We start from the raw sequence: 25,382 nt of genomic DNA on the forward strand, positions 1-25,382 counted from the left end.
CTAAAATGAAGAAAGCACATAAACACACACTTTCTACACTGTGTCCACTCCATGGACTATACGCACATACAAAACACACATGGAGGAGAGGAGAGCCGTTGTGGCTATAGGTCAATAAGTCTGAAAGAAGTCATATGATGAATGAAGCCAGCCAAACAACAGCAGTTACAGCATGCTGAAATTAGCTTGTGGACCATCATTGGCAGGTTGTGTTTAAATATAATTCACCAATAGAGACAATGTGTGCTGAAGGTTGGATGAGTATTCCCTCCATCCATACTCTAATCAGACTATTTATGTCTTCCCTTTAACTCCTCTTAATCGAATTCAACTCGGCAGCAGATATCAGGTTATGCCATCAGACATCGACTGAACTGTCTGACAGATAACACAATTCTTCAAGCCTACACTGACTTACTTTTGAAGCTACTTCTAAACCTCTGCACTGCTTCCGAAGGTTTGAGCAGCTGGCCAGATCATTTAACAACCCACATATCAGAATTGCATGTGTAGGCTGAGCTACTTTTGACTCGTGACACTTTTCTTTTTTTTTTTTTATAGAGCCATGATCAGCTTAGGTGTCCATTAACTGCAGTTTGTGTAGATCTCCTACAAACCGCAACTAAAAAGTGACAGCTGTGATGTAGAGCATGGACACAGTAAGCAGAGTTACATCCCTACATTTGCTTCAAGCCATTTTTCTACATGGCTATGTGAAACAAAAGACAAGTCACTGGGTCACCTGGCAGACATCCCCTCAAATAACTGGTGTTTTGCACCCTCTCTACCTGCACCCACACACTCAACACTGCCCTCAAAAGCAAAAACTAATCAGGAATTTTGTGTGGCACACGACTCTTTGAAACCTGAAAGGGCTCTCTTTGCTCCTCATCAAAGCAAGTTACTACCTCCACCATCAAACGATGGACACACCCACATCACCTGGCATATGTTCAAAACAAACAGGGCCATTCAAATGCTAATCAAAGCTACTCATGGTGCAATTTTACTCATACTCACCAGCATTCTGCTTTCATAATTCTGCAAGGCCAACATTACCCCGCAACAAAACACAGATTCAACAAATCTCACAAGCAGGGCACAGACAGATTACATGTTGTGTCTGCAAAGATTATAATTCAAATTCAACAGCATTTTTTTTAGTGCTAGCAACAAGTTACCCTGAAAATCCAAGCAACAAACTCCCTCTACAACATCCTTAGTCATTATAACTTCAGCTTTTGATCCAACATCTTCTCATCTTCAGCCAAATGTGTCACGTTCCACACAGCAAAAGCCAAAATACTAGTGTTAGCCATGTTTTTGAAAACTTGTCTTCTTCTTCTGGTTTGTTTGAAGGTTGGCAAAAAGCTTTCATGTGCATTATCTCCACCTGCTGATCTGGAGTGTTGACTCAAGATCTACCCTCTTAATACATCTAACAAACAATGACATAACATGAAAACAATAACCACAATAGACAGTTAAATAAATAAAAAAGGAACCTACTGAAAACAAAAATAAATAAATGATAGTAATGTTAGACAAATTCTGCTCATTATTGTTGTTGATCCGAAATACTGTCGAAGGAGTTTCCAACACTTGTAACTGTGACCTGGAGTTTTCTTTTTATTACTGATATTTGCTCTCCCAACCTGCTTAGTGCAGTCTTTAGTGTTTCTATCTCTTAATCACACTTCTGGCAATACAATAAAATATGGTTCACTGTTTCCACCTCTTCATAATAGTCACTCTTTGAATTGATGTGTTCTCGTCAAATAGAACCGTTTAACGAGTCCTTAATCTTGTTATAACTCTCGTCATTTTGTCCTCCAGACCCTGCACTTCAAACTGATGCTATATTATTTTGAAAAAGATATCATCCTTTACTTTGTTCCATCCTTTCTGCCACATCTTTGAGATCTGTCCCTTAATCACCATTTCAGCTTCTGATTTACTAATATTGACATTCAGTCCTCCCCCTCTTCAAAGCCCGCCTTGCTAATTTATCACCCATCTCATTTCCATCTGTTCCAACAGAGGCCGGGACCCACACAGAAATAACAGACGAACACGTTTGTGGAATTCTGTATAATAACAGTAGAATTCCAGTTCATAAATTCTCCTGAAGTTTTAAAAATATTTAACTCTATGAATGAACTAATACCACTCTCTCTGGCCTGACATCTACTTCGCATTGCAATCCAATAACCATGGTCATTATTTCACATGTAAAAACAGAAATATCATCAAGACTCATCCCACACTTTTTTACAGCCTGCTTGAAGTGTCAGCCACAAATAAAAACCCAAAGACCTGGCTAGTTTTCAAGCTAACATATTCTAGTTTTTTTTTGGTTTTTTTTTATGTCCATAACTAAAGGTACTGTTGGTACTACAGTGACGGATCCTAAACGACAAACACCTCATATTTAACCGAGATACTGTAAAACTACATTCGTCTTGTTAGCATTTACCAACACTATTTGCAATAAGCTTTAGTTCCAAATCTGTTTTTTTTTAGCTGTTTATTTAGCCCTGCACTTACCTGTCAAGTTTGTTTTGAAAGCTGTTATGAAAGACAACTTTTACATTGAAAAATGCCGTTTTGCCATAGTCAGTTTAAGCTTGTAATGCTGTGCCTATACTGTTGCAATTATTCTCAGTTCACCACTGCGGCTAATTTAACCCCCAGAAGGTCGACAGATAAAACACTTTCTTAGTTTTGGGGTTCTGAGACTGCTTCTTGTGCGTAACATTAAAAAAAAGAACTTGCGACTTTAACAAGCACAAACTTGAAGCCAACAGCGTGTAAACTGTCCAGGCCATTACTGCTAGAGAGCCTGCTCAGAGGTAGACCTGCCCTCCACAACCCTCTTTATCGACCCCCCCTCCGCAGTCAATCCACGGCGGAGCTTAGGGTGGATTACACATGTAACAAACATGGATATTCCATCCTGGCTTAGTCATCATCTTGTCCATCAAATAGTTTGAAAATAGATCAAAAACATATCTGTCCAGGCTGGAGGGCACGATGAATGAAAAGAGAAATAGTTGCCATCCAACAACAGTCGCTGTGTCATTCATAACCAGTAACTTCCCGTAAGTGTCTGATTCAGCATCAGTAACAAGAAAAGCCAAGGAGTCCTGTTTTAGCTGTACAACAGCTCAAGAAAGACCAAGACAACATAGTCATGCTAATTGTCTGGCACAAAGTTTACCTCAGTGTTGGGTGGATTAAGTTCTTTAAAATGTAGGCAGGTGAATTAGTCATGTGAAAGAGAATTAAATACAAAAAAATGCTTTAGATTGAATAATGTTTTTAAACAGGAGTAAATTAATTCAAGATATTTAGGGGCATAACAACTGAAGCAGAGAACAGACATACCTGTGTGAACCATTTACATTTGAGTAAACATTGCATCCTGCTAAATTTGCCATTAATTTGTGTTGATAAAAATCTGGGATCACAGTCAACACGTGTATATGCCATGTGGAAATGTTGTACAGTGAGATGGGCTCACAAGTACCACAGCAAACAAGAAATCTGTCTTTTGTTTTCTCATGGTAATGTGATAAACTAACCCTGTCCCAAAAAGGAAATTTATCTTATAAATGATAATGAAATAATGTAATTTCGGGATTTCGAAATAACGGTATTAAAAATATATATATAATAATTGCAAGCAAAGACTTTCTCTGATTACCTACAAAATGAATATCACCAGATAATACAAGTTGCAGAATGTGTTGTTCTTTTTGTTTTCAAACAGTTGCATGCAAAATGTATCCTTGAAAAATAGCTGTCGATTTTAGATTTGAATTTATCTTTTAGAGCTTAAATTGTACGCACCGAATGGTGATTTATTAAAGTTTACACTGCAAGTTAAATGATATTATTGAAATGCTATGGATGCAGTCAGGAAAACAGTGAGGTACAACATAATGTATGAGCTGTGAAAAGTACATTGGTACGATACTGTGTATTTTTTGTGCAAAAAGTTTTCAGCTGCAGAATAAAACAGCTTTCCCAAATATTTGCCTGTGCACACAATTTGATAGTTTGAAATGGAAGTGACCCATACAGTTCACCTCATGCAGTCAGTAATCTCTTGCAAGCACATATCCAACAAAGGGTTCCCTTTCTGCCTTTTCAACATAGATGGAGGGGGATTCAATAGATCCATTTCAATAATCTGTTTAGATATAAAAACACACAATAGAACCAAGTATTCCCAACAACATCTGGCCCACTGGATTGTCACGAGGACAAACAGGTGCCATTCTTTCTCCACTGCAAACTGAGTGTCATGTGAAGATGAAAATGACCCCAAAGTTTGAATAAAATGTTTGTATAATAAGTTGATCTCACTCTGTCCTATTTTTTTAGCTCAAAGTCTTAAAATGTTCTGCATCACAACATGACGTAAGAACCTGAACGGTTAGACGCAGGTAGATAAGAGGACCAAGGTGTATGTTTGTAATCTGCTTGCAATCTGAGAAGGGCATTTAGGAATCATGAGGACATACATGTTTATTCCCTCCGGTTATGTAAAAGACTCAGAGGGAGTGGACCAAACATGAAGGGGATCATTGCCCGAGGTTCTCTGTGTGCTTCCAAGTCTCATTGCATAAGACTCTATTCAGACACGTACGCTGTTCCCAGTCCAAGGGATTTCTGCCCACTCTGACTAACTCTGTCATCATTAGCGTGGCATGTGCTAATGTGTTCGTACGTCTATCAGTCTACTAGGGAGCTGGATCAAAAAAACATTTATTTACATTGGAAAAAAAATGCTGTTGTTCAGTAAATGGGATATTCGATTCAATTTTGATAGAAAATGTTCTTCTATATTTATGGTTGAACCTGTTTTTTATTTTTTTTTATTTTAGTTGGATACAATATAAACTGGTCGCAGGACACACACTGAGTCAATAAGAAATATTTTGTGTGATTAATTACTTCCATTTTTTTTTTGTTTATCCATTATTTATAGTTTAAGTGTGAAAAAGAGACCATCTGTTTTCCCAATGAGTTTTGCACCTTCTTAAGAAAAATAACTATTTTTGGACTGAATGAATGAATGCCTTTATTGTCATTGAACAAAGTACAATTAATTGGATTACTGTCCTTTGATTGTGTAAGTAAGAAAGGAAGAAAGAGACTCTGAATAGTAAAATAGTAACAAAGATCAATAAAAAATAATAATAACAACTACAATATTTTACATAAACAACACAAGGGTGTTTTATTCTGACTATTTCAGGAAGAAGGAAGAAAAGAAAAACAGATCAGTCAATAACACAAATATCAGTGTTTAAATAAAATTAGTAATATATTATTATATATATATATAGAATATACAGTCAATTAAGTATTCCATGCATTGTATTGAATCTTGAGAATATTGCAATTGAGAACAACGCACATTCAGCATGCTAAAAGGTGAGGTCAAAGTATAAGAACACAGTGTTCAAGAGTGGGAAGAGTTTTATCAAATAATGTCTCTAAGATTAACAACTGTCTTTGAGTGTGGTTGACCTGTAGCGTTATCCAGAGGTCACCGGTTCAAGCAGGCAATTTTTCCAGGTGAGACGTGTTGTTGAGGATGTTTAAGGATGTTTAAGGTAACAAGAGCTGTAAATGTCCTAAAGAGGGAAATGACCCTCTGGAGCATCCTCCTGTCTGCTGAGCAGCAGCTGGTGAACCATGCAGAGATGCAACAGCTCTGCACAGGACACCTGCTGTTTCTCAGCCAAGTTAAATGTCTCTAAGGATCCTCAGAAAGTAGAGTTGTTCCTGGGCCTTCTTTACAACTGCGATGATGTTGATAGTCCATGAGAGGTCGTCAGCTACAGTATGTGTACACCCAAGAACCTGAAATCAAAAACTATTCCACACAGCCCCATTTGATATGGACAGGATCTAGATCAGATTTCTTCCTCCTGAAGTCTAAAACGAGTTCCTTGATCTTGAAGATGATCAGAGCTAGTTTATTCTCTGAATATCCCATTGTCGCCTTCATGACTTCATCCCTGTATGCTGTCTCTTTTCACTGATCCAGTGGAAGACTGAATAGAAAAAACTGAGGTCCTTTAGTTTGGTGGCCAGTCGGCTTGGAATGATGGTATTAAAGTCTACAAAGAGCAGTCTCACAGGGCTGCCATGGCATTTAAGATGGTCAATGCCACATATAGTGCTGTAACTGTGGCCTACGTTGTAGATCAGCTGTCTCTTTACACAAACTGTTGAGTCAGAGGTGGGTGGGAGGCTAGTTACGGTAGCACTTCATGATGACCAGTGTGAGTGCAACCTGGCAGTAGTGATTGAGGCTGCTACTGGCGGAACTGTTTCGGCAGTGGGATGATCGTAGTGAAGTTCAGGCGAGGTGGGATGATGGATTGAGAAAGGGACAGGTTGAGGATCTTTGTGAAGACTTTGGAAAGCTGATCTGCACAGTCCTTTAACGCCCGTCCAGTCACTCCAATGGGTGGAGCAGCTTTCCTTGTGTTCATCGCCCTGAGCGTGCGCGTTCCTGCACTGTGAGGATGCGGTTGCTGCGGGCTTTTAAGTGTTTTGTGACTATCAGGTGCCTTCACATCAAAGGAATATTGAATAGTAGGTCAAATATCATCTTTTAGCAACGTCTATCTGAAATTATTTCGAGGTGTGCCTCTATCAGCATTAAATGTCTGCCCTGTAAATGGTGTGTTATCCTTTTATAGTACCTGCTGATTGGACAGATGTTCGGAGACAGCCAGATGGACCATTGATGAGTACATTTATAGATATGAAAGCCTGTGTGAACCAATGTTTGCGCATTTGCTAAAACTGTATCTTGCAATCCAATCATATTTACGCATCTGTGTATGCGTATGTTTGCATGTCTTTGTCTACATGCAAGACTGCGCTGAAATGTTGCTCATCCTTGCTACAGTATAATTAAAGCAATAATGATTTCAGTAACCTGTGCATGTGTGTGTGTGTCTGTGTGTATTTTTTGTGTGTAAGTCATCATAAAGTAGAGCAGACCAATTAGAGCTGACCTATTAGGGCTGTCATGAGTGCTGCATGCAGTCCTTTATTCCTCCAGCTCCCCTGCCAATCTCTAAAGAGGCCAGGAGAATAGATAGCCACCAGCGATAGCCATTGACGAGTAAGAGTTACTTAAAGGAGTGTCAGCCAGGATCAGTCAAAGGGGTTCAATATTAAATGAAGGGCAGGCTAAGGTTCGCTCTCCTCTGTTAAGGGAGAACAGTAGAGCCTCAATTACTGCTGGGAAGGATTCTGAGTAACGCAGGGCACAAAAAAAATCATACGTACAGTAAGAATAATCTTTGCAGTGTTTCTATTCAACTTTGACAAAGGTGGTTTTTTTTAATGAGACAGACTGATTCTATTTTTCTGAGCACAATTTAATACAGAGCTGAGAAGTGGAAGGCGTACCTCTTGTGTTTAATCTAGACTAAGTTTAAATGATTAGGTAATCTGAAGGTAACTGAGCTAAAGCAATACAGAACACAGAAGGTGAAAGCATAGAGGTTGTTGCACAGCAGGCCAAACACCTATTTCAGGCTACAGCTACTTAACTGATGTCCCAAAGCCGGGACTGGTGACACCCTTTCAAAGTGAGCTACAATGTAAGGGTGCCTTAGTAGAATGTTTTCACTGTACGCCCGCCATACACAACAAAGTGGAAAAATAAAGTGGTTGTATAGGTGTAGTACAGCAGAACAATGCTTTAAAACACAGCACTTTGTAGCATACGAACTGTCATTAACGTACACGCATGGATCAAATGAACCTTTTTCGAAAAGAAAATATTGTTATTATTATCTTTTAATTGAGTAGATATGGATTTGAGTTAAATAGATTTTATATATCAACATGTTAAATAATCATCATATCTTCAAGAAAAATGTAAATGTCATGATTGGACTTCAAGTTGCTCATCCACAAGTACCATAAAGTCCCATAAGCTTATCATCACAATATAGAATAAAAAATATATATATATATATACACTTAACACACACACACACACACACACACACACACACACACACACACACACACACACGTTCATATATAAAATGCATGACAAACCATTTTAGTTTTGACAGAATATTTGAAGGAAACTTTTACGTTTATGCTGACCTCTAAAAGTACAACACTTTATCTTTTGTATTTCTATATTATATTTAGTAATTACAGTTTTATTCAGTATTTTGTCACTTTGTACACCGTTATATTATTTTCAGATCATATTTCCCACCCCCAGTCTATTCAATACTTAAGTCAAATTCCAGTAATGATTTCCATTTTTGAAGGGGGATTGCTTCTTTGCTGTTCCAGAGTTGCAACATTAGCTTCTCATAAATGAATGATATGTTTGGTATATTATTTTCCCAACATTTTGAAAGAGACAAATTACTGGTGAAAGAGCAAATTTACATTTACAGAAAAAGAAAGCTCTTCTATTTGACTCAGAGTGTGATTCAGCTGCATGTAAACAGAGTCCAGTGGAGGCCTTTCGACTGAACTTCTATTATTATCACCATTTCTATTTTTCTCTAATCTGGTCTAAATCCTTGGGCTCAGGGCTTACAATGACTAAACTGCAGGACACTTCAGAGATCATCGAAGGTCTTCGCATGCCTTGCTAATGAATTTGATGTCTCACAGTTGTGGGGGTTATTTTGCAAATAGTTAAGCTATACCGTACTTATCTTCACAAAGAGAATTATTTTCCTCTATTAAATATTATTAAAATGTTGTATTCACAATTGTTTACATATTAATCACCTGCTTGCCAAATTAATTAGTAGAGTTTAAAAGCTTGTAACGTGCATTCTTATATCATTTCAGCTATTGATTTAATTTAATCAAATGTATTTTCCAGGATATCTGAATGGGGTCAAATTAAAGAGTCAGTGGGAATTAGACGGTTTCCACCAGTAATATACACATTTCATGCATGCATGAGGTTGCCAATTTGTTGACAGTATGGAGGAGCAGAAAAGAGCAAGTTAATCAGGTGTGGTTGGCCTTAACACTGACCTGCTTCTGTTGGACTTTCTTAAACCGACCACAGACAGCCAGCAGGCCACACAAGCCTCTCCTTCTGTTACTGGGAGCCAGAACCTAATACTGGAAGGAGCAGCACTAGATGTAATTAACGAGAGCGCGGCTGGAGCTAATGGAGAGACAATGCACTGAGACCTTTGTGGCTTAAGTCAGGCACTCAGCGTGTCTGTTTACTGAATTTTTAACAGCTTGTGGTACTGATAGATGAGTTTTTACACCTTGACCTGTAAAGCTTTATCATAGTAAGACCTATTTAGATTCCCAAAGTGTGTATATGTCAGATAAATCTCAGGGAGGTTTGTGTTTTTTGTTTTAAGTGCCAAAGACTTAGTTTTGCATTGTGTTCAGGGATATTGTGTTTTTGAGGACTCTTAATTATTTTATTGAATTTAGTTAAGTCATGTGAGCTGAATACTACCTTGACAACCTCCATGGTCATCTGTAAGGATGTCTAATTATTTTTGCACTGCTGCTAAACTGACCTGAAGTCTGTACTGAAATCAGCATACATAGAACCACAGGGGTACTCACACGAGAAAGTGGTAAAGGAAGCATTTCAATCCAGCAGGTCTCTCTAGGAAGTTGTAAACATCGCCCTGCATGCTAGTCTTGATGTAAGGGCTCTGGAAATTCTTTTGATGATGCAACCAGCTTGAACGAGGGAGAGATGGCTGGACCGAGGTGACAGAGGGCTGGCTCTGTATCATCTGCAGCGCTGGGTCCTTTGTATCCGCTGGTGAACAGCAGGGAATGCCTGATCCATTATTCACCGCTGTGGGGTCCAGTTCCAGTGAAACAGGAGAGTAGTGGCTTCTGTCAGGCACAGGGGCCCGCAGGGCTGCGCTGCTGGTCGTCGTGCCGTCTGTGGCCGCACGGTCAGCGTCCATCTCCTGGTCCATGCCGAGGCTCGTGCTGGCATATCCATTGGGCCTGTAAGTTATGAAGGAACTCGCCATCCTGCTGCCATAGTCGCGTTGGACATGGCATGTCATGTGAAAGGAGCGTGTCCGTCTTTCCTCCATGCTGCCCCGCAGGATGGTCCAGTTCAGAGGTGGGTCGAGGGGGGACTTCAAAGTCCTGGAAAGTCCTGGAGGTTCTGACCAAGCTTCAGGTGGATGGAACAAAGCTCAGCAGGATAAGGAACCTAGCTAGGCATGGCTAGCTTCCTGCTGAAGAGAAGAGCTCTCTCTGCTGGGCTGCATGTGTGGCCATACCTGCAGTGGAAGAAGTGACATGAGTCATGGAGATAGTGTGACTGAAAAGAAGCCTTGCCCTCCACTAGCACGCCACTGGTTATTTTACCATCTGCCATGAAAAATACAAGAGTTGGACACTGTAAAGTACTGTTACTCTGTTTTCACACAAACAATTATTATATATATATATATATATTTTAAACATGAATTTAACTGTAATTGTTTTACAACACCGTTTTTCAGTTTGAATTCACTTGTAGTAAAAAAAAAAAATAGAAAAAGGTTGGTCACTGGGACCGACCAGCTATCTTTATCTGACCAGTCTTAACCTTTTAAAAACACACCTATGTTTTAGACCTCTGCTGGAAAGTTGCATACCCATAATAAAGAGTCTGCAACCACAATAAAAAATTATATAAAAGAAATATTTTTAATAATAAAGGGAACACTTGTGAGATTTGTTCAGATGTGTACATATCTGTATATATGTCCATATTTTAATTATAGTTTTGCTAAGTCTTCTCCCTGGCCCCCAATTGGGGGCCTCTAAGGCTTAAAGGGTTAATGCTAAAAAATAATGAAATTGCCGTTTATGCTGCACTACTGTATATCGTATAATCATCTGCTACTGTAACACGTGGCATTTGAGCAAAGCATAAAAACATTGGTGCACTAAAAACGTCATCTGATAAGAATCTGGCAAATGCAAAATGTGGTTCCCTTTACCATGTTACATTTGAACGGCAGCCATACGTGGATCAGAGACCTGTTGGGCTGAGGGCACAGATGCTGAATAGAGATTTTCATTGTGTAACTCTAATTTTCCTAGTTCTAGCTCCAAGATACATAAGATACAGCACCATGAGTGATCCAAGTTTTTGGAGCTGGAAGGAGAAAGAAAAAAGAGAGGATTGCCGTTCCTAATAAATCATATTAATATTTCTATGAACTTTTGCAAATAGCTAGAGGCTATTACACCGTGACTTGTGACCTGTGGACATAATAGAAGCGTAACAGGGACATAGGAGTCACAGAGCAGAATCGTATGCGGCAGTGACAGGTCAGCAGACGAGTTCATTTCCACCGGATCTGTCAGGGGATTTTTCTACGGTAAACACGGCCTCCTGTTGGATTGTCCTTCATGGACATCTAAACCTGTCTATTTGTCCATAAAACAAATACACATCATGTAGTCTGCTTACATTTAGAGAAAATACCTCATGATGTTTACCAGCCCCCAACAGATTTAAAGCTGCAGTGTTACCTTCCCTGATGGTTTACACAAAACATCAATAAAATTCATCAACGTGCGACCAGACAAAAATTGTACGGATACAAACTGTGGTTAGTCGCGTGTATTGGAGCTTCTCCTTAACATTTCTCCCAACTTTTTTTCCTTTTAACAGTCACAGTCAGATCAATATAAGAGTCAAGCACGTAAAGATGCACATTGTTTCATGAAAAACACTAAAACAACCTCGCTCTCCGAAACCATGATCATGTTGAGCCTGAATTTTTCACTCCTCTAAAAAAGCAAGATTTGACATTTAAAACAGGTTCAATGAAGTAAATAAATTATGAGTCCAAGTCAACATTAGCATTGATGCCTCTAATCATGTCTTACCTAAAGAACCTAACCTTAAGAAGCAGGTACTGTGCACATCCTGCTGAAGGAGGTGTGAACTAGTAACTAAATACTTTTCTGGTATAAAACCATTACGTCTGCATGTGGCAATAACTTGTAACTTAATCTGAACTGCCTGACAACTTGACAAAAACACTTTCCATCTGCCAAATCAAAGCCATTTAGTGATTGCTGCCTAATGTACAATTAAAGAAACTGAGCCAGGTAAAGCGATAGATGGCCGGATGTTACCTAAAAGGATCGGAAAAAGTCTCAGGACAAGCGAGGGAGGCTAATTGGAGGCAGCCACCCCCGTCCATATTTGTCCTCATCTGTGGATGGACTGATGACAGGAGCCACACGCGCTGCTGTCTCCCTTTAGATAGAGTTTCTACCTTTAAAAACTACACAGTCAAGAGGCACACAATGAACTGTCAGACATGCAAAGGCGGCTGTGGGACTCTACAGTTACAGAGTATTGTGTGCCTTTCCGTTACACTAACTGAACCGACCTCTGGGGGGGGGGGGGAGCGAAGCTATAACTCAAATCAAATGAGAGGATGCCAGTCAAAATACACAACATTTTTCACTCCATAAATACCCCATTTTTCCCGCATTTTATCAGCTCAACTGAACTTCTGTAAGCAGTCCAAAAAAGAGGAGCACAGGTTGGGATCTGATTGATGAAGCTGCGTAATCAACCAAATATTAAGTCAGTATTTGCATAATTGAATGCTACCTGCAACTACAATAATCAAACAGCAAGATGGTATATCAGAATAATGTGTAAAATCTTACCTTAAACTCCAAAAACAAGTTGTTATCCGCGGCAAATGTAATTAACTCTCTGAAGCAGGGCAATAAGTTCGTCTTTTCTGCTGTTTATGAAAACAAGAAAACAAGATCCAGTCCCACGTTAACTGGATTAAATGAATTAGAAAAACGATCCCCCAGCGCTCATAACACATGTAACATCGAAAACAGTGAAAGCACAAGTCCACAGTCGGCTGCTGCCTGCAGGACTTGTCCCTTTGAAGTGCATCGCTGCCTGTGCCTGGACAATTGGGGCGTTCACGGGTTAGGGGAAATCACAATGTCAGCAAACAACAAAGTGGTACCATGGCAATCTTCTACTATATCAGGATCCAAGATTGAAAAAAAAATTAAATAAATACTACTATATATGTGAAGAAGTGAAACTTCTTACAGTAAAAACATTTTTAAATTATAATGTGTTGCATGATAGGTTAATTTCCACTCCTACAATGTATAATGTTATTGATATGATGGTTTTTTTTTAAATTGTGGTAAGGCTGCAATTAGTATTTGCTTTACATCCTAATTAACCCTGTGTTCTCTTTTAATGAAATAGGCCTACTTGTTTAGTCAATAATGTGTCACAAAAAAGTGAAAACAAAATCCATCCTATATTCACTGAACCCAAAGTGATGCCTTCAAAACTCCTTGTGATGTCTAAACAACAGCCCCAAAACCAGAAACATCCAAATGGTATTTTTCATTTCAAACAAAGGTTTGCTGACATTCAGTTTCTCACCAAACAGTCTATTAAGGCAAATGTTTGTTTTATTTCCAGGACATAATATTTTTGGGCTGTGTCCATCATCACTTTGGCAAGGTTACAATCCCAACCATGCAAAGCCCTGCAGGTGGCTCCCACAGACTTCAAGGGGCCCCAAAAGCCCCTGATTTCATATTTGTGAATAGAGATGTGTCCATTAAATCAGCTTACAGTCAGGGATGCATTGGCCTGGTGCCAGGGACCAGGTGAGGCCTGCTGTCAGGTTCATCTGGCCATTAACTTTGGTGTTAATTCCCAAGAGAAGCTCACACTGAGTCTATACATTTGTATTTTAACAACAGGACCTCTAAGTGATGAGTATGAAGCTTTGCACTGTACAAACGTGCAACAGTTGTCTTCTAATGCACTCAGGAGTGAAAGTAAACAGAGAAAATGAACGTTATTTACAGTCCCGTCTCGTATCACCGGTCTTGTTTTTGCACAGCTGGCTTTCAGCCATCCACCACACAAGAAATAAGACAATGCAAACTTAACCTCACAGGCACCTGGGCCCGGTCGATGCCATTTCCTGTCGCTATAGCTATTTACACATACGACAAAAAAAAATGACCACCACGCCTTCAAAAGTAGTGAACTTGGTATGTTAAAGTACAATGACAGCTTTAAGTGTGTTCAAACCCAAACAACGCCTTGCTTAAGCTCACAGTTACGGTAGCATTGGGTATTGTTTACAGGCAACTTTTCCGACCGGCTCCACAGGAATAAAGATTTTACGAGGATACGTGAATGTTTCATAACGCAGCAGCTGGCCGAGGGGCAGCCGCCGGTCACACGCGTGGATGGTCGCGCGCTTACTGATCACGCACATGTCAGAGAGTAAACAAATACATCGGACTGTCATTGCCATTCATGTTTCATTTCATTCTTTAATAAGGCAGCATTTTTTTGTTTGTTTTTTAAAGCATTACTTTCACCTCAATAACAGATTCTTCACTTTCGTCCATCTGCAGGAGGCACTGAACTCTCAGCGATTTAAATCATTTCGCAAAATTGTCCCTCGCTGCTGTCCGTATCCCACGGTAAAACAAAAAAAAAAAGAAAAAGAAAAGAAAATGGCGTCAAGCACTAGCAAAGCGTTTCTGTCCCTAGGTCGTGGACATGTTCCGGGTCTTGGACTTAAAAATGCAGCGAGCAGAGTCACCTACGCGACGGCTTCGTCTGGAAACTCCTCTTCTGGGAATAAAGGTGAGTTTCACTGTCGTTGTTCACGGTGATTCGGAACTGCAGCTGCACGCTGAGCTCGTCAAAGTCCTCCTGTCTGGACGGGGACGTCCTGCTAATCTGGACGGGGACGTCCTCCTGTCTGGACAGGGACGTCCTGCTAATCTGGACGGGGACGTCCTCGTGCAGCGAGGACCTACATTTTAGTAACTAACTCCAGGGGGGGGGGCAATAAATAAATATATATCAGGCAGCAAAAGCTGGAACAAGGTGAGGATTGGCACGGTCGCTTAAAAAAGACCTCATGGTAATGTAACAATAGTAAGTAGTTTTATGACAGATTATTCTAACTGATCAATTACATTAGTTTATTTCAAATTGTGTATATATATATATATACAGTACAGAAAGCATTAAAAAATAGGCACTAAATACCACACCACTAAATACACCCGTCATACATCATATGTACAGACATAGTCTCATCTGTTAAATATCAGGAAATGATCTCAAAGTAATTATGATAAATACAATGTCATGGTTGAAGTGACCTGTGTCTGCAGACGGCAGTGTTATCAGCATTACATTCTGCTCTGGTGTTTATTTTAGGATATTTATTTATTTATTTATTTATTTTTATCATAAAATAAAGTGTGTGTATGTGTGACTGTGCTTGAACTACTGTTAATTTTAGGCCTTCCAGACAGAGGCGGTAGAAGATCCTTTGTCAGAAAACCCAAAAGACCGGTAAGTGTGCAGCTTTTATGTGTATTTTGCGATGCTGAACATAACAAGGTGCATACATTTTCGAATTAAACACGACTGGCAAATGAGTCGTAGTAGCTCTACTACAACTACACCACCAACAACAACAACAACAACAAAAAAGCAATGTTTGTCTCGCAGCTTCCTAATGATAACGTTTCTTTTGCCCTCTGTGTTCGGGGCATCAGGCAGGGGAGCCCAGGACGGAGAAGATGCCAGTGGCTCAGGACTGGACGGCAGTTTATCCTGCAGCTGCGCCCTTCAGACCGAGCTCCATCCCCCTCCCAGTGAGGATGGGCTACCCTGTGAAGGGAGGTGTTCCTCCAGAGAAGAAGGGCAACTTGGAGCTAATCAAGGTCAGACCTCATTACGTGTATGAGACTGCGCCATAAAAAGGACTCCTTGGATGGAATGATGAATATGTACAACTTAGATTAATAAAGGTCAATAAATGGTTCTGTGTGAAGCTGAAGAGGTATTTGCACATGGTTGAACAACTGTAATATCTTATATAGACTGTTAAGTAGCATCCAGCTGACTGTGTTGTGTATCTGCATGCGCTCCACTTCATTATCTTTCTATATCTTCATCTTTGTCATGACTCTTTGAGTTAATTGTATCTGGCCAGTGTTCTCTCAGTACCAATGCAGTGCTAGTGCTCTGCTGCATGGCTCTCTGGCTCTCTGTGCCCGGATTATGTCCAGACACCAGCTGCTCCATCTGGATTTGAGCCACTTGCAGATCCACTACTTTCACCCGTCACAGCTGGAACTCTGCCGTGCAGCCTGACGATATTGATTTCATTCTCTGTCTGCCGTGAGGGGCTCAACTTCTGGGCATCCCTCACTCAGGCTCCAGGCTTGAAAATGTCTTTTTTTTCTTTTTTAATCATAACTCACAGATATTCTTTTGTCCAATCACATACCACTAAAGTGAAAGTGACCTATGAGAAGTTTGTTTTGATGTGCGTATGGAATATTTTATATAATTGTATGTCTTACATAACATCCTTTACTCAAAGGATAAAGAGGATTTTGTGTTCCACTTTGTTTGGCATGCTGTTTCAACCAACGTTTTCTGACTGGATATTTTTTTTCTGGGGCATCATCAAAATTCTGTGTTTGATACAAACACAGATTTCAATATTACTTTACCTGCTGCACATTCTCATTTAGTACTATTAGTTTCCCATTTTTACCCTTCTATTGTTATTCATTTTCTGCTCCCTGGCTTCATACATTAGAACATGTTTATGTGTATCTATCACAAACGAATATATGACTAATAGAAAAACCTAAAAGAAGAAAAATGGGCAAATTTGGGGGAACAAGGGAGTGTATAAAAGAGGAGACTGTAAAAATAAGTAACGTTATTATTGGGGCTATTACAGGATTCTATTTTTACACACCTATATATATATATATATACATACAGCCATATTTGAAGTCTTAATGCATGTTATTGACTCCATCTCAGGCAGTTCCCAGACTTTTTGGATCCAAATGTAGCAAATAAATTTTAGTCCTTCCAAAGCTTTCTGGAAGTATATCCACATGGACTACTTTTGGATCTTTGGGAGTGTTAGTGGTAAAAAACAACAACAACTATGATATACTATTTGGTCAGGATGTATAATTCCAGTCATAACCTTGGTTTTTTTTTATTTATTTTTTTTTTTTAGCTAAAATGGCTGTAATATACGCAGGTCACATTCAAATGACCAAGTTCAAAAGTTAAGTAATTTGTACAATTACACTCCAACATTTGCTTTCAAGACGCACACATTTGTATGGGATGATAGTGTTGTTTTCTCTTTCAAGGTAACATAAAATGGTCCGAGAAGGAATGCACAAGTTTCTGATTTAATACCACAGGAGATCCTTTCTTAACTAGGTGATAAACAATTGTGCTCTTCTTTGTGTAGGAAAGATTTAACAGGTGCATTTGACACCGAGCATCACAAATCTGTGGAACTGTACCCATGTCAATTTATTGCCACCAAAAAGACAGTTAAACGAGTCACTGAATTAGAGTAAACTACCATGTCTTTGTCGCCTTCATCCTTGATTCTTTTTCTTTTCTTTTTGGGCAGAAAAACACACATTTTTACGACCAGAGTCTGTTTCTATAAAGATGTGACGAAACAAAAGAAGCCAGTTGTGCCACAATAAAAAGATAAACCTTGCTCTTTTTCCCCTCTTTGTGTATTACCACTCTAGTCGCCTGTCTATGAGCAGGCCATTGTGCCGGATTGAAGAGCATAATGATGCTTTTAGTAGGAGGGAGGGGTATTAACTCTTTAAAGCTTTTATAAAAGGCATTAATGTACCCATCAGGTCAGGGACTTTTATTGTTATATTAATGAGGAAGTTATCACTTTGCATGTCACACTCATTAATTGGCTTGCCTGACGTCAGTTCTGTCACTCAGTTTCATATTTTTTTTTAAATGATGCCAGAGCATTGTCATCAGAGCAAGTGTCTATTTTCACATAAATAATCCAGCAAAGGTTTAAGCAGTCTCATCCAGTTTAGAAAGAGGATTACTATAATTGAGGCCTAGATTTAATATTCACTTCTAAATGTAATGTTCGATGCTTTCTCAGTCTAAACGCTAATAATCTACTTGCACTGTTACCATGTAACATATATATGTCTTTGATTGGTAAACCGTAAAGTGCCTTAAAATCTCTTAAACCCTGCAGTCTTTCAGGTTTGTGATGTTGTTCTAAACTTTTTCATTCTTCCCGTTTAGTTTCCCTCATTCTTATCTTGGTGCTTGCAAATCAGATGATTCAGCCCTCAAGATAGTGCATACTCCCATAATATAAGTGTGATGTTTCTGTAGGGACCCTGTTCAGGATTAAAGCGGATATAGATAATGGATGGATGTTTCTGTAGAAACATTTGTATCTAAATATAAACTAAGCTGTGTTGTAATGAACTTTGTCATTAAGGCTTCACGGTCAGTCCCATAACTAGAGGTGAATGTCTCAGTCATTGGCAGAAACTTCAAGTTGGGTATTCTTTGAAGCTCACTCTGGGGAGTAAAGAAATCATTTACTGTTTGGATTCTTGCTCCTCCAGACATCCACATGTCCCAGCTTTCTACATTAGTATCTGAACATTTTACTTAATCTAGAAAGTGGAACGTGGTTGTCTCCCCATAAATTGTGATAGAAAACATTTGACATCGCATGCATTAGAACGATTACGTTATCACTTGCTCTCATTTTCTGTTTCAGATCCCAAACTTTCTGCATTTGACACCAGCAGCCATCAAGAAACACTGTGAAGCTCTCAAACGTAGGTTCATGACAAAAGCTTTCCCCTTTTTTGTGGTGTTGTTTAGCAGCATATTCATATCATTTACTTTTAAAAACATATAGACTTTTTTGACATATGTAAAAATGTCTCTCTTTTCAGCTTTCTGTACGGAGTGGCCCTCAGCCTTGGACTCTGATGCCAAATGTGACGAGCACTCCCCCATTAAAGTAGAAAGCACAGACTACGTGTCTGCCGGCCTTTCTGTCAGAAACCCTTCAGCTCGTATTGTTCATCTTAAAGTGAGTTTCCCCGCTAACCCATTTTTATCTTTACAGTTCCTCTGAAGAGGTCTTGATCCTAATATATAGAACACGTAGTGTGGAGAACCCTGACATACAGTGCATCCGGAAAGTATTCACAGCGCTTCACTTTTTCCACATTGTTATATTACAGCCTTATTCCAAAATGGATTAAATTCATTTTTTTCTCAAAATTCTACACACAATACCCCATAATGTTAAAGTGAAAAAAGTTTTTTTTTTTTTAGAAATGCAGATGCAAATCTATTAAAAAAAAAAAAAAAATCACACGTACATAAGTATTCACAGCCTTTGCCATGACACTCAAAATTGAGTTCAGGTGCATCCTGTTTCCACTGATCATCCTTGAGATGTTTCTACAACTTGATTGGAGTCCACCTGTAGTAAATTCAGTTGATTGGACATGATTTGGAAAGACACACACCGTCTATATAAGGTCCCACAGTGGACAGTGCATGTCAGAGCACAAACCAAGCCATGAAGTCCAAGGAATTGTCTGTAGACCTCTGAGACAGGATTGTATCGAGACACAGATCTGGGAAGGGTACAGACAAATGTCTGCAGCATTGAAGGTCCCAATGAGCACAGTGGCCTCCATCATCTGTAAATGGAAGAAGTTTGGAACCACCAGGACTCTTCCTAGAGTTGGCCGCCCGGCCAAATTGAGCGACCGGGGGAGAAGGACCTTAGTCAGGGAGGTGACCAAGAACCCGATGGTCACTCTGACAGAGCTCCAACGTTGCTCTGTGAAGAGAGGAGAACCTTCCAGAAGGACAACCATCTCTGCAGCACTCCACCAAGCAGGAGTGCTGATTGGAGTGGCCAGGACTCCAATCAAGTTGTAGAAACATCTCAAGGATGATCAGTGGAAACAGGAAGCACCTGAGCTCAATTTTGAGTGTCATGGCAAAGGCTGTGAATACTTATGTACGTGTGATTTTTTTGTTTTTAATAGATTTGCAAAAATTTCAAAAAAACTGTTTTCACGTTATCAATATGGGGTATTGTGTGTAGAATTTTGAGGACATTTTTTGATTTAATCCATTTTGGAATAAGGATGTAACAACAATGTGGAAAAAGTGAAGCGCTGTGAATACTTTCTGGATGCACTGTAGAAAATGAGATTAAAGATTTACATGGGTGCATAATCGCCAGCTGACATCATGTTTCTGTGACTTATCTAGAGACAGTCATTTGTCCCGTGACCTCAAACTAAAGAAAGTATGTTACAAAGTCTACATAGAGATTAGTCCTACACATTTATTTTACTGCATGCACTGAGGCTCTGTTATTATTCTTGTGTTAATTTAAGTTCTTAGTTTTTTTGGAAATGCATTTTTTTTACTTTAGTAATTTGTCATTTCTTTTGACAGAAAAAAGTAAAACATATTTGCTTAAATATTTTAATATTCCTCTTAATCCTCCCCTACCACCATCGATATACGATTTTCCCACATGGTTTTCCTTGCTTGCTGAAAAGTCTCTCATCTATCTGAACTTTGCCAAAGAAAGCTGCTCTTTTTCCGTTTTATTATATTCTGTCCTGCCTGTGTTGTTTTACATCTGAACAATTAGACTGTTCTGCTCTGCAAAACCCTCATAAACACATCGTTACCTGCACGAAGGAAGCTATAACTTTTTGCAAGTTATATACTTCAATCAACGTCAGCACCTGAGTAACATGCATTTTTGTGACCACTGGTATTTGCGCATTTGTGAGTTCAACGTAGACCTAAATCTTGTCAAATTTTTTGGGAACAGAAAGAAGTATCAGTGAGCCAAAACCTGCAAGTCGGGGTGGTGGGGAGCTTCGATTGGGTTGTTGAGGGCGAGAAACTTGTGTTTTGAATGTGCATGTTGTCATGGTGGAGAACCAAAAGGTCATGGCGCCACAGTCCAGGTCATTTGCACTAAATGTTTTATATATATCGGGATAATAAATCAATCTCATGATAAGAGACTAGATATCATCTTAGATTTTTGATATTGTAATATGGTCTAAGTGTGGTCTTTCCCTGCTTTTAAAGGCTGCATTACAGTTTTCTAACCATTATTTTATTTCCTTCTACCCACTAAAGCATTACATCCGCATTATTGATAATTACTTATCCAAAATGTCATTGTGTAAATATTTTGTAAAGGTATCAATAATCAACCCTACAGTATCGTCACAATATGGATATCGAAGTATTTGGCCAAAAACATCACGATATTTGGTCTGTATCGGCCGGCTCTAATTCCCAGGCAGAAATGTGTTATTTATTTTTTTTTGCCACGAATCACCAGCCATCTGCTGCTCTGACACATTGCCTTAGATTATATCAACAAGGTAGGAATTAGACATTAATCCAGGTGGATTAGGCGGGAAAATAGATTGGAGAGCAAATCTCACACAGTTCAAATCCAAATCTAGAACAAGTGGACTAAGCTCCTAAAGTCAAAAAGAAATTGAATCAAAATTTGAAATGATGAACATATGCAGCAGGGTGGCCTTTAGTTATTTTCTTGTTTATTTAGTCAGAGGGAAAGTAGTGATGGAGACTGAGGAAAATCCTGGAAACAAAAGCTGCAGCAGAGTTTGATTCAGACTGGACAACTGATTCCAGACACAAAAGACTTTACCACTCTACCGTCTCTGGACACGTTTGTATAGCCAATACCTAGTGACCTCAGTGTAATACACATGTAGCTTGTATTATCTGGAAATGCATCTTATGTTCTATTGTCAAAAATAATAGAGGTCAGAGCCACGAAAAACAATGTAATCAAGGAATAATCTTTGTTTTCTGTCTATCATCTCCAAGGGGCTTAGAGGTGATTTGAGGGCCGCAGCATAAACACTGTGATTTCATCTGTAAAAAGTGGAGTAGTTTAATCACCAAGTCAAAGCTTTCTATAGGTCAGAAAACAAACATTGTTCTAAATTTAGACTGTATTATTCCTAAACCTATGGAGGCTGGAGATATGGTGCATATTGACGCCACATTTGTCTTAATCTATTTGTGTAGTTTTGTGTGGAAGTACATCAACTTTTTAATGTGGTAATCTAATTGTGTCACTGCCCTCAAAGGTAAAGCTGTCTACTTTGAACCTGGATGACCATGCACGCAAGAAAATGCTCAAACTTGTTGGGGAGAGATACTGCAGAGATACGGATATCCTCACCATCATGACTGACAGGTAAATGCTGCTTCCTGGAAACACAGAGAGGAAAGAAAATGAAAGAAATGGCTTTAAACCTCTTTACATTTGTTTTCTCCTCCTCCTCCTCCTCCTCTTCTTCCTCCTCGACCAGCTGCCCACTGAGACAGCAGAACTACGACTATGCCATGTACCTGCTGACTGTTCTGTACCACGAGTCTTGGGTGAGTTGGATATGTTTTTCTCCTCTTTGCTACATCAACTAAACCAGCTCAAGCAGACTGATACATTAATTCAAGTGATTGGCAAAGGAAAAATACGGTAGCTCTTTCATAAACACAACCAAGAAGCTACAAGATACAAGTAAAGCAATACAAATAACAGTAAAAAAAAAAAAAATTAGGTATAAACATGCACAATATATACAATAAAATAGAATAATATTGAATTAACTAACTAAACAATAGTGCAAGAAATAACATAAGTCTCATTATCTAGGTCATCCAAAGCTCCATCTTGCGCCCGTACTTTACTCCTGAACTGCTCTACCTGCTGTCAGCTGGATACTTTGTGCCTTTCTGTCCACTTCAGCCTCTCTGTTTGTGTTCTGACCTTTGGTCTTCTTTCAACAAGCATCTATTCATTAAAAGGCCAGCTGCTCTCTGGTATAATTTGCACCTACTGTGACCCACTGTCACTTTCAGCATGTTTACCCATGATGCCTTATCTCGTGCACCGCACAGTGCGGTATACAAAAAGAAGCAAAGCGCCTGCATTAACTGCAGGGTTCTTACTTGATGCATTACGTGGTGTAAATCACTTGTGTATCAGCGTAAAGCCACTGTAATCAAAGAAATTAACTAAAAAGAGCACATTTTATGAAATACATGATTCTAAATAATGCATGTGTATTGATTCATGTATTTATGACCAGTTTTATATGTTTAAGCTTCCAGATTTGAATTGGTTTCAAATGAACAACTTTTTTCTCATATTTTTGTTTGTATCTGTTGATCTGAGTGTTAAACTGCTAACAATGCTGCTTATAGACCATGAACGTTTAATATAAGGATAAATAAAGCCCCATTTTACAAGCTGGTGTCATTGGAAAGACCCTGCATTTGCATAATTTAGTAGAAATATTTGTAATTTAATTTACAGGAAGTAGAAAAAGAATTGTTATTCCCTCATCTGTGTCCTCTGTGACATTTACGCACAAGCAGCAACACGGCACAGCACCTTTTACCAGGGGACTTCTTGTCCGTCTTGCTCGGCGTTCTGAGCGACTAAGTCCATTAGGGAGGTATCAGAGTTGAATGGACAGAAGGATGGCAAACAGCAGCATTGTCCAGTTGACATTTCCCCACAGATGAGGGGTAAACAGACTCCCCTATCAGGTGTTGACCCTTATACTCATTCACATTAAGCCAGCCATGCCACATCAGAGAAGTCTGCCACCACATCATTAGTCCAGGCACCGCTCGCATACATTTGCAGCCAAACACAAAAAAAGAAAATGACTCCCCTGCTATTGTACAACCCCCGCCTTTAAGAGCTTTTCCCGTCATGGCTTAGCCACATTAGGAAAAAAATAAAAGTCTTAGTGGAGGAAAGGTGTTCGAGCCAGGAAGCAGAACAGTGTCCACTGCCCTTTTGGACACACAATGGAAGGCACAGTGCTTGTCCAGCAGGCTTGTGGAAGCTGTGAGAGTGGCGTAGTGATCAGGTTGTAACGCAAGCCCACAAAGACGCCAATTGTTAGCAGCCACTGAGGTGATTTTATCTCCCCACTCGGGGAGACGGACCTGGCCCGCTAATTCCAGTGTGTGCTAATCTAGGCCAGCGCCGGGGCCGACGGCTCAAAGCTGCCTCCAACATAGAGAGGCGTTTACCACTGAGAGGCACTCGGCCTGCTTTTGTGCCCTCATGCCCAACACCTGTCCTATCTCGGCACATAAACTGTGGAAAGCAGGTGGCCATTTGTCTTCAGGCAGGTTATCAAATACAGTGCGTGTTGACCGGACTATTCAGTGATGGCTGTAACGACACACGATGGCACTCCTGTCACCACTTTGTATTTTCATGCTGCACACTGTATTAAAATGCTGCCGCCTCGGTGTGCGAAGCAGGTACGTCCTGTTTGAGCGACACTGCAGAAAATGTTCTGGTCTTCCATCATTTCAAAAGGAAGCTCCCACTCTTTTCTGAAGTATCTAGTGCTCTTCACTCGCTCGGACGTGGACCCGATCCAGGCAGGATGTTATGCGGATCAGATATGTATAGCGGTAATGATGGTCATTAACGTCAAACACCTGGCAAGCAGCAGAACTGAGGCTCTGCCGCTGCCCCGCTTTAAGCTGCTGCACAGTGACTCGTATTGTTCTCCAGGGAGCGTGATGACAGCCAGACAGGCAGCGGACAGAGAGCTACATATGGAGAAATACTATCTCTGTGAGAGGAGCATCAAAGAAGGGGCGAGGGGTGACCGAGAGCCCCCCATATTTGACATCTGTTGCCATCACAGAAAGATAATGTTGACCCGTTGTGTTTTTTTGTTTCTACCCGGCAGAAAAAAACTCAGCTAAGTTTGCAGTGTTTGTAGTTAAGAGTGACTCAATAGCTGTAATTAAAATCAGTCTCTGATGGACTTTTGTTTTCAGCGAGTTTGGGTAAATCTTCCGTCTGGGTCTGTTTTTTTTTTTTGTCATTCTTCAGAAAACAGAGGCCTGGGAGGCCGAGAAGACCGTGGCAGACATGGAGGAGTACAGCTGGGACAACAGCCAGTCTCAAAAGAATATCTTGGATACGCTGCTACGCTTGAAAGTGGCAGGAGAGGAAGACGGAGAGGAGGAGCGAGAGCAGCTGCTGGGAAGAAGAGAGGTGCAGGAGTATAAGGACTCAGTCACGAGGCTGAAGAACGAAGGAGAAAACGAGAACAGCATGCTGCAGTACAAGGAGGCGGTGAAGAAAGTGCTACACCTGTAACATGAAAACGGTGACGGAGAGCAGCAGGGACCTGCGATAGGAAAATATCTTTTTTTTTTTTTTTGGACTTCATCAATGTACCCGTAACACAACCAAGAGATCACTGTAGATACTGTATCAGGATATCACAACCTCGACTAGTTAGTAGTATTTATTTTCCAGGATAAATTTACTGTCATATCAGGGGTATGATACAATCTTTAATACAAAAATAAAAGTGTGCTGTAATGAGTCTTT

The 25,382-nt window shown here is 39.8% G+C and overlaps 2 protein-coding genes across 2 annotated transcripts in view; one reads left to right on the forward strand and one right to left on the reverse strand.

The window, feature by feature from the left end:
* kcnq1.2 (potassium voltage-gated channel, KQT-like subfamily, member 1.2) overlaps positions 1 to 10,109 on the reverse strand; it is a 165,200-nt gene extending 155,091 nt beyond the window's left edge. Inside the window, exon 1 of the mRNA XM_069162325.1 lies at positions 9,619 to 10,109. Coding sequence (XP_069018426.1) covers positions 9,619 to 10,109 — 491 coding nt within the window. The remainder of the gene's footprint in view (positions 1 to 9,618) is intronic.
* A 4,415-nt stretch (positions 10,110 to 14,524) lies between these two features.
* On the forward strand, positions 14,525 to 25,377 carry mrps35 (mitochondrial ribosomal protein S35). The gene is made up of 8 exons (XM_069163086.1): positions 14,525 to 14,692; positions 15,363 to 15,415; positions 15,622 to 15,789; positions 18,678 to 18,738; positions 18,859 to 18,998; positions 22,090 to 22,199; positions 22,315 to 22,384; positions 24,876 to 25,377. Exons 1-8 carry the CDS (start codon positions 14,560 to 14,562, stop codon positions 25,143 to 25,145), a joined length of 1,005 nt encoding a protein of 334 aa, XP_069019187.1. The 5' UTR covers positions 14,525 to 14,559; the 3' UTR covers positions 25,146 to 25,377.
* The last annotated feature ends 5 nt before the right edge of the window (positions 25,378 to 25,382 follow it).

Source organism: Embiotoca jacksoni, unplaced genomic scaffold (assembly GCF_022577435.1).
Source record: "Embiotoca jacksoni isolate LCO1_2020_lvr unplaced genomic scaffold, fEmbJac1.0.p SCAF_3, whole genome shotgun sequence".
NCBI classification, from domain to species: domain Eukaryota; kingdom Metazoa; phylum Chordata; class Actinopteri; family Embiotocidae; genus Embiotoca; species Embiotoca jacksoni.

What these genes read in the sequence shown, in the direction of transcription:
- mrps35 (XM_069163086.1), top strand. Translation starts at nt 14,560, where the DNA reads ATGGCGTCAAGCACTAGCAAAGCGTTTCTGTCCCTAGGTCGTGGACAT. An exon ending in GCAACTTGGAGCTAATCAAG is followed by an intron (nt 15,790 to 18,677) that starts GTCAGACCTCAT and finishes TTTCTGTTTCAG; the next exon opens with ATCCCAAACTTTCTGCATTT. An exon ending in CTCACCATCATGACTGACAG is followed by an intron (nt 22,200 to 22,314) that starts GTAAATGCTGCT and finishes CTCCTCGACCAG; the next exon opens with CTGCCCACTGAGACAGCAGA.